We start from the raw sequence: 17500 nt of genomic DNA, 5'->3' as shown, positions 1-17500 counted from the left end.
GCGCCCCTACCCTTTTCTTTACAAACATGTGAAAAATCGCTTAAGATACAGGCTAAGCAATTTGTGATGTATTTCGTTGGACCAACGCAGCAGTGATATTTATTGAATTTTAAATATCGTTGTATTGATTGGTTTCTTCTCATTTTGTTCTCAGCACCATCACCAACAGGCAAGTATTCTTGTTTCTTCCTCAGTCTATTATTTCAACGCAGTTTCTTTGGGAAGAAAACTTAGCGCAGTTTTTTGCGCGTTTCTCACATCGAGATCCAAGGTGCCACACCCTTCCTCTCTAACACTTGTGAGCCTTGACACGTAGATAACCAACTACAGATAGTGTTTTCCGGATGTTAAAGGTTTTGCAAAAATAAATGTATGGCCCATTTAGTTGTAAGGTCCAAATCTCTCCCTGGTTTCGCTAGCCTCTAGATTATTTCAGGGGGTCAGCTTCATTCCTAAAAGGATGGAAAAGGGGTAGGGAAAGAGAAAAAAAAGAAAAAGAAACGAAAAAAAGAGAGAGAGAATTCATAAATATATATATATGCATATATAAAATGTAATATATTTACAATACGTAATGGAGCAAATAAACTTCTTCCCCTTAACAAACTCACACTGATAAACTAATCCAATGAGAAACCGAAATGAATTAAAATTTAAGTTGTTTGGTTTGTATTTTGAAAACAGTACCCATACCAAAAACCCTCGCTGTGTATCCACTGGATCGTCCAAGACACGGGCAAGACATAAGTCGAAGACGAAATCCCAGGGCTCGACTTGTAGATGTAAGATACGGTCAAGGCCCTGATGGTCGCCGTGATGGTTCAACTGTATTTTACGGACGGCGTACCAGCTACGTGGAAATCCCCAATACGGGAAACCTGGACGCGAGAAACTCCGTCACCATATTGATCTGGCTGTTCCATACGGGAACGTCTGGAACCGTTGTCAATTTCAACCCGAATGGGTTTGGCGTACACTTGTTGACGACAAGCCCGCGAGAACTATTCGTCCGGTTCGTCCGTCGTGGTGGAGGCATGACCACACCTTTAAAAAGCAAGAGGTTGAGTTACAATGCCTGGAATTACGTTGGTGCCACTTACGATGATCGAAGAGGTATCGGTACACTTTGGATAAATTCACAACCGGTAGCAACGCGTCGTCTCGGTAGGATACGCCTTTCCACCAACTATCCTATTCGATTGGGTGCCACAAAAAGCAGTCGTAGTTATTTCCGTGGAAGGCTTTTCTGTTTGCAACTCTATGGTGTCGCCTTGACCCAAAGGCAGATGTTTGAGGCAAAAAGAAGATGCTTCCTTCCAGGTTCGTACGATTGTAACATTCGTTGTTTAATAGTATGTTGCTGTTGTTGTTGTTATTCCATTCAATTCTATCGTTGTGACAGAGATGTTGTTTATGCCAATACTTGGTCAAAATAATGCAGTGATTTCTCATTGAAAATTCTTCCATCATGCCAAAAAACGGTGAAGTCATCTTTCTTCAATAATTATGTTAAATATTCAGTTTAGGTCAAAGAAATTAAATGTAGAATATCACTCACAGTTTTTCGCACACATAAAGCCACTACAACAATTGTTTATCTGTTGATCGAGACACATTGCAGATTTTAAGAATGCAGTTCGAGTTTGACTAGGCGTGTCAGTTTTCCGGACGAGCATTTTGTAGTTAGGCATTTTTTAATTTCCTGTGTTCAATTCCCAAAACATTCAACATCCTGTCCAACTTTGTAAATTATAATCACCAAGCTCTTTTTTTTTGTCCTACCCACAAAGGACCCACGCCTACAAGACCACCTCCAAGTACACCATCAACGCCGCCTCCGAGAGGTAAGTTTAGACCATAGGGATCTTAAGATCTACAACGGCGACGTCGACGAAAACGTCACCTCAAAATAGAACTTTGCTCTTGTAAAAGTCTTCCGCGATTATTCCATCTTGTTCACGTCGTGCAATGTGAGCGAAGTATCCTAAAAATAAATTGGTACGAGCGGTTTCAGACTGAAAATAGAGAATGAAAGATTCTCTGTTGTATGCTAACGTTGTCGTCAAAACCTAAAATTTGGTGATTGCACGTCGTCGTCACGCAGAGAACCGCAAAAATATGAGCTAAAATCCGTGCTGCACGTGCAGCACGATTATTTATGCTCATTTAACCAATGATATCATTGTTTCCTGGCGTTTTCTACGACGTCGTCGTCGTAGATCTTAAGCTCCCTATTGTTTTAACGGGAATCCGAGAGAAAGAAGTAAGTAGGTGGAGATAGTACCCCCAAGAAATAGGGGATTCTTTGTTTACATTTTTGTCTCATTGACGTAAGACCATCATTTTCCAATCTATCAGACAAAAAATTCATTGTTTAATATTGATGGTTCATTGCATAAGGAGCTATTTCTGAAACTTTGAGCGCAATTTACTTGATAATCTCTGAGTGATGACGCTTTGAAAATGCGAAATGTTACAAAGAATGTGAGGGCTCATTAGCGCTTTTGCCCACCCAAGAATTTATCAGTTTTTGATGGCTTCTAACTCGCTCGTTGTCAGAGCCAAAAGGCTGAAAATTGAAAATTCAACTAAGTTCAACACGTTCTTTTACCTTTTGAAGTCAATCCGTGAATAGAGTAATGCCTTCTGTCACCAAACTCCTATGTTAATGAGATAAAATGTCAACAATTGCGTCAGCAAAGATTCGCTAGGTATAATTGGCCAAACATATTTTCACGTGAAAGTAGCTCTTGTGAGTGATGGAGTGCAGTGATGGAGTTCTCGTTTCTCTGAAGAGGGCTTTGAAGAATTCAAACGAGGAAAAAATGAAGGAACTGGGATTGTGCTCTTGTGTTTATTTGAGTCTCTCCTTGCTTTGTCAACAGTTTGTAGAGCTCGGATCGACCTTGGCTTTCTCGTCGACGGATCCAGACTTGTCAGTACAGCTACGTTTGTGCGCATAACTGAATATGTAAAGGAAACAGTGAGGCGTTTTGACGTTCAGAGGACACAGACAAGAATTGGTTTGGTGCTGTTCGCTGAGAGACCTCGTCTTGTGCTTCCCTTTAGTCGGTCGTACAGTCGAGTGCAGGTCTACAAGGAAATTGCCAGATTAAGACAGTTGAGTGGTACACGACGGAACACAGGCCAAGCCCTACTGTATGCTAAGCAGAGTCTCTTTTCCGGCAAGCCTAGGTGTGGTCGTAGAAGGGTACTTGTCCTTGTCACTACTGGTACATCACGGGACGATGTGGTCATTCCTGCTCGGAATTTGCATGCTCTGGGAGTGGAAGTTTACTCTGTAGGTGTTGGAAGAGTCGGTATCAACTACCTGAGAAAAGTGACAATCGATCGATATCACGTGTTTGTTGTGACTGCCCGTCGTTTGGTTACCATTGTCAGAACTGTGAAAGACAAGATGTGTTATTCCCCAGGTAAGATGCTTATCTTTTTTTTGTCACCGTTTTCATTATATTATCCATGTTATTACCATGCACGTCGTGGACGCCCGCTTCTTTATGAGAAGATAAGTCAATCATTGCGTCTACAGCTCCCTCTCAAGCTTTCCTCTTACCTTACTTTATTTGAGTTTCACAACCTAGGTTGTGAGGGTCGCCCATCCCCTACCCTTCCCAAACAGTGTGTGGTTTCTTTAACATCCCTTGTTTTATACAGTAAAGATTGTGAAAACAGGGCCAACGATTTATAGTCCTATTGCCTAGAAGAATTGATAGTCAAACCATTTGCAGGTGTTAATACAAAGGTAGCAATTTTAGTGAGACACCAAGCGTCGGTGCGTCCGGGGTTTCCGACCTCCCGCACAATGGTCGAATTGTCAACCAAATGAGCCAGCTGGTGGACGGTTTAGCCAAATAAGACACCTTTTACACTTATGAGATGATTGGAAAATGTTAACCGGTATACGGTTTAAGTTTGAGCCTCTTTCTTTCACATCTTAACAAATAACATTGTGAATGTATTAAATTTCATTTATTCTAACAATAAATGTGAATCGTGTTTCCTTTATTCAGTGATTTTAGTAAAAGGATCAGTTGCAACCTACCCGTTTTCCAAAGAGGCAGGGAGCCGAGATATCAGTCAGTACAAGAACCCAGCGGCACGACTTGTAGGGATTTCCTACACCAGGGGACCCGATCAACATCCACAGGGAGCTTACTATTTCCCTGGAGTAAAACGAATTAGGGGAAGGACAAGAACGAGCTATGTTCTTATTCCGAACAACGGTTGTCTTGACACTCGTTTCTCGCTGACTCTGTTATGTTGGGTTTATGGTCAAGCTCCCGGAACTTTAATCCATTTCAATCCCAAAGGAGCAGGCGTTGATTTAAGCCTCTCTCGCTTGACCCAACTTTACTTCCGGGTGGTACCACGAGGAAGATCGGGCCGCAGCGTAAGGCCATTGATTGGTAACGGGCTCAAACCGAACACTTGGAGCTACATAGCGGCCACTTACGACCAGCGAACCGGCTTAGCGACTTTGTTTATCAATAGCTACCCAGTCGCGCAGAAACATGTTGGAAAGTTCCGAAATGGACTGGCCACAGAATATCCCATCCTCATCGGCAAGAGTCCGGGAAACCGTCGCATGTTTCGTGGACGACTGGCGTGTGTGCAGATATTTAATGTGGCACTTACGCGTATCCAGATAGTCTCACAGCAGAAAAAGTGCTTCCGTGCAAGTAAGTTTTACAATCGTTTCAAAGGCTCTAAAATTCTGTCAGTCTCTTTGTCTGTCTTGTTTCGTTCTTCTTCTGGTCTTGCATATTATGTTATATATTACTTTTCAGCGTTCTTGGACTTTTTTCTGAACTTTATCCGAAAACGAATCAAAGTATGTGCATTTTTATATGTGCATTAGTTTTTGACATGAAGTATCTTCGCATGTTCCCGGAGTAATTTACTGTGAAGTAAAAGTTTGAAATAGTGAAGTTTTGCACAAGCTGTACATGAATGCTGTTAATAGTACCATTCCTTACTTTTTCACACAAAAGATCTAGAGCCTTGAGAAAACTCAACTATGGGCAAGAGAATGTATTTATTTATTTTGTTGCTTCCGCTTGAAGGACTTTTATAACATTCATAATCCGGGCCAGCGTCTCCAGTCTCTCTCTGCCTCTATATTTTCTCTCGGTTTATGTACTGAGTAACTATGGTGAAATCATTTTAGAGATGTTACTTAACTCTGCTATTTGTTTTTCTTGAACAGTTCCCCCAATCCCGCCAGTTCCAACGCCAGGTGATTCTGCTGTTTCTGTTGTTTTTACTGCAAGAGTGTAATATAAGCCTTAGAGTTAGATAACATTGAAATTTACAGTGTAGTCACTGGTAATTTTCGTTTTAGTTTGCAGATCTCGCGTGGATCTTGGTATTCTTATTGACGCTTCGCGAAGTGTGGGACGAACGAACTTTCAAAAGGTTATCGAGTTCTTAAAGTCTTTAGTCAGCTTCTTCCCATTGTCTACCCGTGGGACAAGAGTTGCTGTGATGGTGTTCCATTCTCAGTCTCGATTGATTTTTGGCTTTAACCGTTATGTCACAAGAGAGCAGGTTGTTAGAGCCATTGGACGCATCGGGTGTGTTGAATAGTATTCTCTTATATTCATCCACCTATCCTTCCCATCATCCTTTATTTCTTCCCCACCCATCTTCCTTTTTTTCAGTATAGACTTTGCTACGCCTTGAGGCTTTCTTAGGCCACTAATTTTATTCAAAAAAATAACGTTAAGACATCTGGACATTTCGACGACCACTACTTAAGTCTTCTGGAGACGACGAGGTTTAGTTGTCACGGCTTAACATTGCTATTACGATGTTCGCCTGTGATTTTCCCTCTGCACTGTGTATCTGAAGAACCTATCCAAATGTCATTGTTTTTAAATGCAAGTTAAAAGGTTATCTCTTTTAGTTGGCCTTCAAAGTGTCTTCACTTTTTCAGTTTATCTTTCTGCTATGTGATTAGTGCCTACTTGCTTATGCATATTGTAAGTTAGTTTTTAATAAGCATTGTCTATAGCGCTTTGAGATATCCTAATAATTTTAACGCGATATGGATTTCAACTCTCAATTATTCAGTTATATTATTTTCAGAAAAATCAGACCGTGGCGTTATCAATTGCTTTTCTGGTCTTCATTTTAAGACCCCGTTAGGCAAAAGCTGTTGAAGCTAATCTTTCCAATTTTTTAAAACGTTGGCTCCAATTTCAGTAAAGAGTGAAGCATCCGTGTAGAGCATCCCACGGGTGTCATGGAGGTCGAAAGTTCAGTACGTTGTCTTATTGCCCGTTGCCGAGCAATTAGTCTATTAAAGCTCTTTCCATTTTAAAGCAGCATAATTTATGTGCACGTTAATTCTAATTTAAAGTAAGAAAGATCTCTCCACTTAAAAGAGGGGTCCAAATTTCAGTGGCATTGATCGTTTACTTGAATTCAGTAATTGTTCAGTAAAGATCTTTCCACTTAAAACTGTTGCGATTTCAGCTTAGATCATTTATGCTTAATCGATTACTTGTGATACCACTTCGAGCAGAGGAACAATTAACGTTGAACCTTCTCTTTTTTTTTCCAATAGTTACCAATATCAGCGGGGAGGCTCATTTATGGGCAGAGCCCTGCTTGCTGCAAAAACGTTGTTCCTTCCCGGGCGAACCATACGGGGACGCAAACGAACTCTTCTCGTTATAACGGATGGCGTGTCTTCGGATGGTGTTCAACGGCCTGCGTTAAGCCTTAGAAGAGGCGGTGTGCAGGTTTTCGCTTTGGGTATCGGGCGAAGATTTCGAAGGAGCCAATTACAACTAATTGCCTCAAGCCCCGTCGATGTATTTACCGCCGGATTTGGTCGCCTAGGCACTGTGGTCAAAGCTATTAAGGAGAAAATCTGTCTGCCTCCTAAACCGACGCCAACACGTAAGCTTTGACCCTATAAACAAAGAAAATTAAAAACTGATTCATGCTTTGCATTCGTATGTCGAGGCTCGATGCACGCAGGAAGTTTGAGGAGCACGTGAGAAGTTAGATACAGTGCTGTTTTCTCCGAAGAAAGACAAACGTCGGGGTCTTTTTTTAATGTTATCAGCTTGTGCCAAAAAATTACTTCACACGTGCGTGCACACTTATTCCAGGCCGTGAACTGATTGCGTGCTTTGTTTTAAATTAAGGGAACAATTGTTGCGGAAAACGTTTCCATTTGCTAAGGAAGCAAAGTATGTTTTTAAAGTGCTACCAAGATAAAAAAAATCATGTCCGTGAGTTTTTTGTTCAGATTTTGAAGATGTGCCTGGTTAACACCTGACTGGCATAATTTTGAGCCTTGATTAAGTTTTATCCAAAGGATGTTTACGTTAAGTGTGAGTGAGAATTGGACCCTAAAGAAAAGTGTGTAAATGCAGCTTATTATATATGTAAAACGCGACTTTAAAAGTCTGAAAACCCAAAATTCTTGTGCTGCATATTAACTCAGTCGCGTACACACCACAAGCGAGTCTTTCACGTCATTTTCACCTCAATCCCGTTCCCTCAAGAATGGCGGACCATTGAATAGGAAAATTTCAGTTAAAATAAACAGGTGTCTTTTTTTAATCAAGTCTGGAACCTTGGGCCACTTAGTGTTTAGTTAACATAGCTTTGAAATACAAAGAAAAATAAGAATTGATTTATTGGTCATAGTAGCACTTTAAGACATGTTTACTTCCCGGAAAGCAACTTTTTGTGTTCTTAAAAATAAGATATAAAATTCGGAAACAATGATTCTGTTACAATGTTGCCTCCTTTGCGGGGGGTTTTATGGTGCATGAATGGATGCGTAAACATTCAAGAAATTGACACCTCGGATGAGGAATGAAAACGTGATTAGCGAGAAAATGTCCTATTATCTCCCAGTTAAGAATTGAGAGAAATAAAAAAAAAAGCTTTGTTGGGTCGGGAAGCATGTATCTTTACTAAAGTGCTTTTCATATTTTAAAAAATACCACACTTGTGACTTTATGGAACATGTAGGCGAAACCAACGGGCATTTCTACACACGTGTAAATGAACACCTTTTCGGGGATAAAAATTCTCATATTTTCAAGCATCTTAGTTTTTCTAAAAATTGTCACGATCATTGAGATGTTTCTTGCTTCAAAATTATTGATAATCCTGCTTATTTCTATCAACTCAAAATCAAGGAGAGCTTTTAGAATCCCTGTACCGTAGTCAATTTACATTATCAACTCCGTTGATAAAACCAAATTTTTGTATACTACTTCCCCACCGACGCAGCACCACAGTTTCTTTAGAAACTACCCCTTCTTCCATATTGAGCGGTTGAAACCCGATCTGAACAAACAAGTTGATCATGTCAGTTTAGCATTACACTTTTAAACTTTTACCGTTATGTCAGTTGTGTTCTCTATAATATTGTTGGTTCATTTGAATTTTACCTACTTGTAACGAACATTTAATCTACAAACAATCACTGTATTGATAGTTATATATATATACGAATTATCTTGTAAAAATTTTAATGTTACACTTACTATGGCTGAAGATGATGTTTGAAACATCGAAACATGTTCCGTAAATTTAAAAGTGTGGTTGTATTTTTTAAAGTATTAGTAACACTCGTGCTATCCAGACCATTTGGTAAAGTACTTTTCCTTTTCATTTACAGCTACCGTTCCGACGCCAACAAGTAAGTTGTTAACGACTTTAATAAGCTATATTATTCTCAGTTTTCTCGTGTTTGTTCATCTCCTTTCGCTCCACGGTTCCTCACATTAAGAATTGTCCCCTCTACGAATAAGGGAGGCGGCGAGGAGACGGTGTGGCACAGTAGTCAGGGCGCTGGGTTTTCATGCGGATGCTCGGATGTCAATCCTGCCTTGACTACAGGATGGATTTGTCTTTGATTGTTCGACATCGGTTTGTAAATAAATAACTTCTTGCCCTTAACCGCCTTTAACCAGTTTAGGTTTTAATAAGCATTTATATGTGCTTGATTTGAATGCTTGTTTCTGCAATGCACATTTGAAAGTGACCGAAAAGAATATGCGCTATACATAGGACGCAGATGATGATGACGAAGGATTATCATTACCATCATTTGTTCTGGTTTCTGAAACATCCTTTTATTCCCACAGGGCCACCTCGTGCTGTGGCATTGTACCCTCTCAACAGCAAAACGCTAGGACGCGATGTTGGTCCAAGAAAAAACACGCCTGCACGTACCACAGGAGTACGCCTGGCTCCTGGGCCCGATGGTTTCCCCAGGGGCTCATTTTACTTTACTGGATGGCGTGGTAGCTACGCATTTTTCCCAAACAACGGAGGTATCGACACAAGGAATTCTATCACCATCCTAGCATGGGTCAAGCCCGAGAAGGGTGGACCAGTATTTTACTACAATCCACAGGGCTCCGGCGTTAGCCTTTGGATCATTAGGCAGAGAACATTGTATGTGAAGTTTGTGCGACGATCTGGTAAAGGCTTTTACGTTCTTAGGACTCCCGGTGTTCGTCCAGGGGCATGGAACTACGTCGGTGCAAGTTACGATGGGAGAAGTGGATTGGCTACTCTTTGGAGTGAGTCGACCCCTCTTGTCCAGAGGAACATTGGAAGAGGTCTACGACTCGCTACCAACTATCCTGCTGTCATGGGAAGCAGGCCTCGTTCCAGCACACATTTTCGAGGTAGCATTGCTTGCTTGCAGGTGTTTGATATTCCACTAAACGGTCTACAGATACGCAAGCGAAGGAACGTTTGTTTTAGAGGTGAGCATGTTAAGTCCTAAATATTGTATCCCTTTGGCTTTACTCCTTTGTAGGAAAAAAGTATCAAGCTTCGATTTTCGTTTTTGTTTTATTATACGCCTGTTTTGTAGAGCGCCAAAGAGGTTGAATTCCCAAATAGAAAAGGGAACCATACTCACAGGGGCTTCATCTTGAGATCTTAGACCAAGATGAAATACTTGAGCGGCTTGTTACAAATATATCTTCGCTTTGCCGTACTGGTATAGCATATTAAGGATTCGACTGTCATTTTGAAAGATCTGAATCGTCACCATGTAGTTAAAAATCCCAAGGTTAAAGCTTTCCTAACGCTGTAACATTAATAATATTTGTAATTTTTCTTTAAGGTGCACCTCCTCCAACTCCGCCACTTCCCGGTAGGTTATCAACAAAAATAGATATACTTTAGTGTTCAGTCACTTCTGTGACTGCAATTGCTTGTGATGGACTCTTTATTTCGCGTGGTGTGTTACTAAACCATTCCGTCATTCGGTCAGTCATCCGTCTTCATCATGCCCGATGGTTCCTGTCCAGACTTTTCTCACCGTCAAAACCCCACTCCACCCCCCCCTCCCCCTCCCCACTCCATCCTTCCCTGTCTGTCACAATAAATCTCACGTTGCATGTTCTGTTTCTGTCTTCTCTTTGAGGTAGTCACTTGACTACTTCCAGAAACTCATAAGGGTTGAAACGTGTAACGGCCCCTTGTGTGCTGAGAAACAAGCTCCCGAATATTCAATTTGCTAAGTACCATATTTGGAACAACAACAGCGAGGGGTTTCCAAATATGGTACTTAGCACTGAAACATTCAACCAATCAGTTCGCACTGAATATTCGGAAGCTGTGAACGCGCGTTACACGTTTCAACCCTTATGGGTTTCTGCTACTTCGCTTTGGTTTTTTCAATATCAACAAAACAGTGAGACAAATAGAACATCACGAGATCCCAGACGGCGAGAAACAATTCAGTTTACTATTTATAGGCACCAAGGGGTCGGTTCCTAACCCGGTAATGACCAAACTCGCTTTTTATTGCGTTAAATGTGGAAAATAGTTTCGCCGGAAAGAAGGAACACAACACTACCCTAAAGTAGGGCTTTTATTGAGACGTTTTGCTTGTTATTTCTTTTCTTATTGTTTAAATACATATAATCGGGGTTGCTATTCCTTTACTCTTACGGCCATCCATACCGAACTTGGGCTGCCCGTGATGGTTACAGTGGGGCTTACGCCAGAAACGTGCGGGCATCTGCCCTTACCACTCAACCAAACTTCCCGAAATGGTGTTCTGTTCAGCTTAGAAACTAATCGAGGCGCAGGGCTCGCTTGGTGTTATGATAATTTCAATTAATTTATTCTTTCTGTTTTTAGCACCACCTCCTCTTGTTGCCATATTTCCACTCGACAAGGATTCAGGAACCAAAGATATTACAAACAATAACCAACCAGGAATACCATCAAATGTTCGCCCCGCCCCAGGCCCCGACGGACGTAGTGGGGGTTCGACTCTTTTCACGGGATCGGAAAACAGCTACATCGAATTTCCGAACAATGGCAAACTTGATACACGGCGATCGATGACTATTCTTGCTTGGGTGTTCCACAGCGGGAAATCCGGTCCTATATTTCACTATGATAGGCGTGGCTTTGGCGTTCACCTGTGGATGGTTGGTCCCAGGGTTCTTTTCGTGCGTTTTGTTCGCCGTTCTAAAGGGAGGACCGCGTCGGTGGCGACCTACGCGAAGAAACCGACTTATCGAGCGTGGAATTATGTCGGTGCCAGTTACGATTACAACAGTGGAGTAGCCAATCTGTGGCTTAACTCCAAATCTGTTGCCAGCCAAAGCATTGGACGGTTTGAGTTAGCCACGAATTATCCAGTGAGAATGGGCGCCAGGGTTCGAGATAAAAATGCTTTCCGGGGCAAAATATCGTGTCTTCAGGTTTACAGTGTTCCTTTAACGGCGAAACAGATTGAAGGAGCTCGAAAGCTCTGCTTCAAAAAGGGTAAGACGTGTGTTACGTTGTTATTGAATGCATATTCGAGTAATATAGTGCTTTTTCATGTGTAGAGTAGATGAGATCACGTTTCTTTCCATAGCTATAGTAATAATGATTTTCATCATCTTAGAGCACTGAAATACAAATGGGCTGAAGGATTTTTTTCTTTTGCTTTTTCTTCCCTGTTCAAAAGACCACTAATCAGATTAGCTACCGCTGAGACAAATTTCCTGTTTAGCTTTGCTTCAAATAATTAGAAGAAATTTAAATGTTAACTTTATTCTTATTTTTTCTCGTAGTTATCACACCCACACCATCTGGTAAGTACAACATCTCTCTTTCTTTGCCAACAGGGCAAGATAATTTAAAGTTGGTTGACGGCATTTGGGTTGAAGATGGACAATGTTGCTATGCAAGCTCCCTTTGATCGAAATGAAATTTAATCGAGAGTCGCTAAGATTGGACCACACCCTAATCTCGTCGGGTTGCATTTGGCGACTGCTTCAGTTTGCCTTCATGTTTTTCAGTTGTTCCTCATACGTATTTGCGCTTTTTTTGCCTTTAGTTCCATATACGCCGTCACCTCCTCGTCCAGGAAGTAAGTATATAACTTCAACATAACTTTAATCTTTGTCAGTGGTTCCCGGATTCGCCCATGTAACAGAGCAATACTTTACGAAATCAAAAGAACATTGTTATGTAACAGCACATCCATGCAACTACGCCTTTGCCGTGAAAAAAAAAAGCGAAGACGGTCAAATTGTTGACAATCCGTTGGGTAAAGACTATAAAGACTACAAATGCGTTCTCTGTAAATGCGTGTTTAATGTTAATTTTTTCTCTGCAAATTAACTTTAGTGTGCAGTGTTCCAGTGGACCTCGGTTTTCTTATCGACGGCTCAGGAAGCATTGAATATCAGGGGAAAGGAAACTTCGTGCGCATACTCAACTTTGTAAAGGCGATTGTCAGCTTTTTCGAGATATCACAAGGAAAATCCCGCGTGGGGTGCGTGCTTTTCTCGTCTCGCACGATACCGATCTTCGGCTTCCGACGATATTCATCAAAGGTTCAAATTCTCCGGGCAATTGGCCGGATCAGATTTCCTCGTGGAGGAACAAGGATCGGAAAAGCATTAGACTACACTCGAGATTACCTCTTCAAGGGGCGTTCAACCCCCGGAAGAAAGCGTGTCTTGACTTTAATAACAGATGGTATTTCTATGGACAAGGTCGGTCCAGCTGCAAGCCGAATGAAAGCTGCTGGTGTTGAAGTCTTCACTATCGGGCTCGGTCGGAAGTTCAAATTGAGCCAATTGCAAAAGGTGGCAACAGACCAATACCACGTGCTGACAGCGTCATTTGGCACACTGATAACCTTGCTGTTGAAGTTGAAAACTCAAATATGCCAGAAACCTGGTAAGTGAAATATTCGGGCTCACGCCTAAGAGTTATCGATAGACAAAAATCGGAATAATAAACAGAGTTAAATGAAAAATGGTTTAAAGCGATACCAACTTATCCATACACTTCCTGCTATTTGGCTGATTTCCCTAATGTTCTCCGCCAGGAGAGGTATTAGAATATTTTTACTCCTGGCAGTAAATAATACATTTTAGCATAAATACACAGGAGATTATACAAAATCGCACGCTCTCATTGGCTCGCTATCTCGGATTATCAGCCGATAATTACCTCGACGGACAAAATGGCTTCCAATAGTCGTTTTGCCACTGTAAGTGAAGATGATTTCGCGTTGAAATGATTTTTTTTTCTCTTTTTTGAAATAATCACCTGTGTATTTATACTAAAACAATTATTCGCCTCAGGCTCAGTGATTATCGTTGAATATTCACCTCGACTTCGTCTCGGTGAATATTCACCGATAATCACTTCGCCTTCGGCAAATAATTGTTAATGAATCCCGTTATTTGGAAGTCGGGTATTGCAAATTCCCTTCTATTTCGACCTAAGGTTCATTCGCCTGGTTTTGTTCCCCACCTCCCATTTTTAGTTCTTTTACCACGCTTCATTTGATATAGAATTCCTCTTTACACTTCTAGATTTGGAGATAAAGTTACCATCTTTGTTCTAATTGAAATAAGGAAAGTATTGTGAAGGATTTGGTTTCAAAGGCCTACCAACATCAAGATATATTCGTTGTACAGTATTTTATGCTGAACCGGTAATTTTGAATCCACGCTAATTCCAACTATTTTCTGTTTGCCTTGTGACTTAGAAATTAAATAACAGCGTTTAGCTGTATTGAAATCTTTCTTTGTGAATTCGAACCACTTTGTTCAAAGTGTTAGCGAGTTTCGTCAACTTAACACAAAATCTGAGCCTTAGTCTCCTTCCCCGTCTATTAGAAAAACAAACCGGAGCATCGGCCGCAAGGAACGCATGTTAATTGTCGCAGTGATCAAAGCCTGATAACTACGTTTTCCTTACTTATTTCTTTATTTACAAGTTCATAGTCAGTTTCGGTTACAAGCAACATTTCCTGTCACAATAACAAACAGGGTGCCGGGGATAGCAAACTAACAAAGCAAGCATTTCTGTCAACAATATGAAGACATCATTATTTTTTTATAAAGCTCCGTAAATTTCATTTCAGGATATGATCGTTTCTGAAATATTGAAACTTGTAAAAATGATTGTCACTAAGGTTTGGTTTTAAATGATTTCAGGTCCCACCGTTCCTCCAATCCCTACTAAGCGGCCAACAGGTGGGTATGGCGTTTCGTTTCTGTCTGATATGTCATTGCATTTTCCTAACCAAACTATGTTGGCTTTCTGGTGACCGTTTTGGTGCAAATATCTGCATGGGAAAAGTAGTATACTAAAACCTTTTAGGGAGGTTCCTTAAAGAGTTAACGTGTTTTATTTTCCAGGGCCCACAACTCGTCCTCCTATTACAATACCTTCAACACCAACAGGTGAGTCTAACGTTTTTCTCATACCTATACAATGTTCCTTTATTTCGTGGAAGTAAAACTTTCGTTATTACTTTTGTTTACCACTTTTTGCGTACTTTCCTTTGTATCTTGTATGGAAAATGCATGGATAATGTATGAGGACAGTTAACAGTTGAATTTGGAATATAACTTTGAAAGTTTTGTGTTTTTCCACCACACCCTTACGCGAATGGTCAAGAAAAGTGACACAACCCAGAACATATAAGAAAGCCATCTTTGCAGACCAAGCCCCAGTTGGTCAAAAGGGTGACAACGCTATCCACAGGATAAATCACTGCCTATTGGATAGCGCAATTGGTTTTGCTATTACTTATCCAGCGGATAGTGATTTATCCGGCGGATAGCGTTATCCATCCTTTGAACAACTGGGGCCAGTTGTAGAATGACCTGACAATCTTTAATTAAGTTATTTATTTGTTTATGTATTTGCGCTATAGTGAGACTGCCAAGCACACTTGCTGTATATCCCTTGGACAGAAAAAGAGGCCGGACCGACATCAGCCGAGCAAGAAACCCACAGGCAACATTTGTAAACGTAGCATACGCTCAAGGCCCTGATGGTCGACGTTACGGTTCCACTCAGTTTCACGGTCGGAGAGATAGCTACGTGGAAATCCCCAACACTGGCAATCTGGACGCCAAGTATTCCATCACTGTCTTGATATGGTTGAAGAACGAGGGGAAAAGGGGCATCATACTGAAGTACAATCAGAAGCCCAGAGGATTTCAAATGCGCATGAAAAATGAACGAGAGCTTCAGGTTGTAGTGGAAGATCGCACTAGCACAAAGACCTACAAGGTTTCTACAGGTGTACGTGATATCAAATACAGGGTTTGGAATTACATTGGTTTTACATACGACGGGACAACTCAATTGGCGACCATTTTGGTGGATTCAAAGCCTGTAGCAAGGCGAAAGATCGGAAAAGTACGATTAGACACCAGGCAGGAAATAAGACTTGGAGGCTACAAGGGAAGCAGCGAGTACTTTAGAGGACGTCTGTTTTGTCTGCAGTTGTACAGTGTTGCACTTTCCAGGAGGCAGATTGAGGAGGCAGAGAAAAAGTGTTTCCTTAAAGGTAAAATGTATTGTTTTGTCACAGATATGGTATTTGTCTGCGTCCTATCTCAATTTTCTTACAAGGTCTTTAAAAGTACGGCTTTTATCAATATGCACTCATCATTAGCAAGCAGCCGTTGAGTCCAAGCGAGAATTGCACTGACTTTGGTTTAGAGTCTGTCATTTAGAGCCTCTTAACTTCAACCTTGTTTCATTTTAAAGGTGTCCAGTTTGCACTCAGACGAAAGCAACTGTAAATCCACTATTTGTACCGCTTTTTGAAATTCCATACAGGCTTTTTCCACTTTTAATCGTTTTTCCTATACTTGTTTCCAGGGCCACCTATCACCACTCCGACGCCAACGAGAAAGCCAACACCTGCACCAAGAAGTAAGTTTTTTTTACGAAGTAATCTGTTTTAGCTTCCAAATCTTTTTCTTACCTCATTTTTTTCTAATGGCCGAAGTGCATTACAAAGATTACCCCCTTCGAATAGAAGCCTTGCAAGGGGATCTTTGTTTACAAATTTAATTTACGTATGGCAAGACGCCAAAACAAATCCGATTGTTCATAAGGCAAAATGAAAACAATGAGTACTTTGCGTTTACTAAAAGGGCTTGATTAATTATAGCTAATTTCTTGCCTGTTAACGTGACTCGCAACAGGCAACTTTCTTAAAGAGAGAAACAAGTTAGATTAAGAGAAACGTCATACTTTTCTCACAAGCAGCTTTTGCCGTGTCTCGTTTACGCGACGCTAATATGTCTGCTGCAAATGATATAGGGCTTGCTCCTGTTGGGGGATTCAGTAACAACACCTTTTCTCGGAGGGCACACAAACTGTGTCAGCACTTTCACAATGAAAAGAGGTTTTTTGTATTGTATTTGTTGACACGCGTGCAAATATCTCTCTGATTCTACTTGTACCTAAAGAAAGCACTTTTCGTCTTCAGTTTCCTAGCTTGACATTTCATTCTGTCTCAATTTTGCAGTTTGCACAGCTCGTATTGACTTAGGATTCCTTTTTGAAGCAACAAGCACCGTCTTTAGCACTGGAAGGAGAAATTATAGGTACCTCATTGAATTCGTGAGAAAAACTGCGCAAGTATTTAAAATTTCCAGAGGAGCGGCTCGTATTGGTTTGCTCTCATACGCTTATAACACCAACCGATTGCTTGGAATGTCTGGATCCTACACGTCAGGACAAATCTACAACTCAGTCAATGGAATACGGAGACTTAATGGCAGAAGACGATTAGGAGGTGCTCTTAATTATGCTAAACAATATCTGTTCAGTGGAAAGCCGCAGTGTGGACGCAGGAGGGTTTTGATTGTTCTGACGTTTGGTACATCCTTCGATCAAGTGCGGCGACCAGCGGTGGCTTTGCAGGAAGCTGGTGTGGAGATTTTCATGGTTGGTGTTGGTAGGGTCAAAAGCCGAACTCTCTTGCAAGTTGCAACTGACAGGCAACATATATTTATGGTTGGGTTTTCAAGGCTTTATACTATCGTCACAACACTAAGGGACAAGATTTGTTACTCTCCAGGTGAGTTGTCGATGTTTTTGCAGGTCGATTCATTCTTTCAAGACCGCCGTCCCGGTGAAACCACTGTATGCCAAAAGATAGCTCCATTGAACTCGATGCATCCTTTTTAATTTTATTTTCTCTTACGAG

The 17500-nt window shown here is 41.1% G+C and overlaps 2 protein-coding genes across 2 annotated transcripts in view; both read left to right on the top strand.

Annotated features, from left to right (window-relative positions):
- LOC137976656 (uncharacterized) overlaps positions 1 to 17500 on the top strand; it is a 171668-nt gene that overhangs the window by 31617 nt on the left and 122551 nt on the right. The window contains exons 26-40 of the mRNA XM_068824022.1: positions 155 to 169; positions 685 to 1320; positions 1791 to 1844; positions 2886 to 3434; positions 4032 to 4700; positions 5228 to 5257; positions 5363 to 5594; positions 6590 to 6927; positions 8672 to 8692; positions 9141 to 9770; positions 10136 to 10165; positions 11161 to 11702; positions 15751 to 15844; positions 16162 to 16215; positions 16817 to 17371. Coding sequence (XP_068680123.1) covers positions 155 to 169; positions 685 to 1320; positions 1791 to 1844; positions 2886 to 3434; positions 4032 to 4700; positions 5228 to 5257; positions 5363 to 5594; positions 6590 to 6927; positions 8672 to 8692; positions 9141 to 9770; positions 10136 to 10165; positions 11161 to 11702; positions 15751 to 15844; positions 16162 to 16215; positions 16817 to 17371 — 4449 coding nt within the window. The remainder of the gene's footprint in view (positions 1 to 154; positions 170 to 684; positions 1321 to 1790; positions 1845 to 2885; positions 3435 to 4031; positions 4701 to 5227; positions 5258 to 5362; positions 5595 to 6589; positions 6928 to 8671; positions 8693 to 9140; positions 9771 to 10135; positions 10166 to 11160; positions 11703 to 15750; positions 15845 to 16161; positions 16216 to 16816; positions 17372 to 17500) is intronic.
- On the top strand, positions 12223 to 15298 carry LOC137975274 (vitrin-like). Its single transcript, XM_068822371.1, has 4 exons — positions 12223 to 12388; positions 12649 to 13206; positions 14682 to 14726; positions 15243 to 15298. The coding sequence occupies exons 1-4, from the start codon at positions 12223 to 12225 to the stop codon at positions 15296 to 15298; spliced, it is 825 nt and encodes a 274-aa protein (XP_068678472.1).

Source organism: Montipora foliosa, chromosome 11 (assembly GCF_036669935.1).
Source record: "Montipora foliosa isolate CH-2021 chromosome 11, ASM3666993v2, whole genome shotgun sequence".
Taxonomy (NCBI): Eukaryota; Metazoa; Cnidaria; class Anthozoa; order Scleractinia; family Acroporidae; genus Montipora; species Montipora foliosa.
This window is presented reverse-complemented; position numbering and strand designations above follow the sequence as displayed.

Coding starts and splice junctions, on each gene's coding strand:
- LOC137975274 (XM_068822371.1), top strand. CDS start 12,223: ATGAAATTTAATCGAGAGTCGCTAAGATTGGACCACACCCTAATCTCG. Junction 12,389..12,648: donor GTCACCTCCTCGTCCAGGAA/GTAAGTATATAA, acceptor AATTAACTTTAG/TGTGCAGTGTTCCAGTGGAC. Junction 14,727..15,242: donor AATACCTTCAACACCAACAG/GTGAGTCTAACG, acceptor TCCCTTGGACAG/AAAAAGAGGCCGGACCGACA.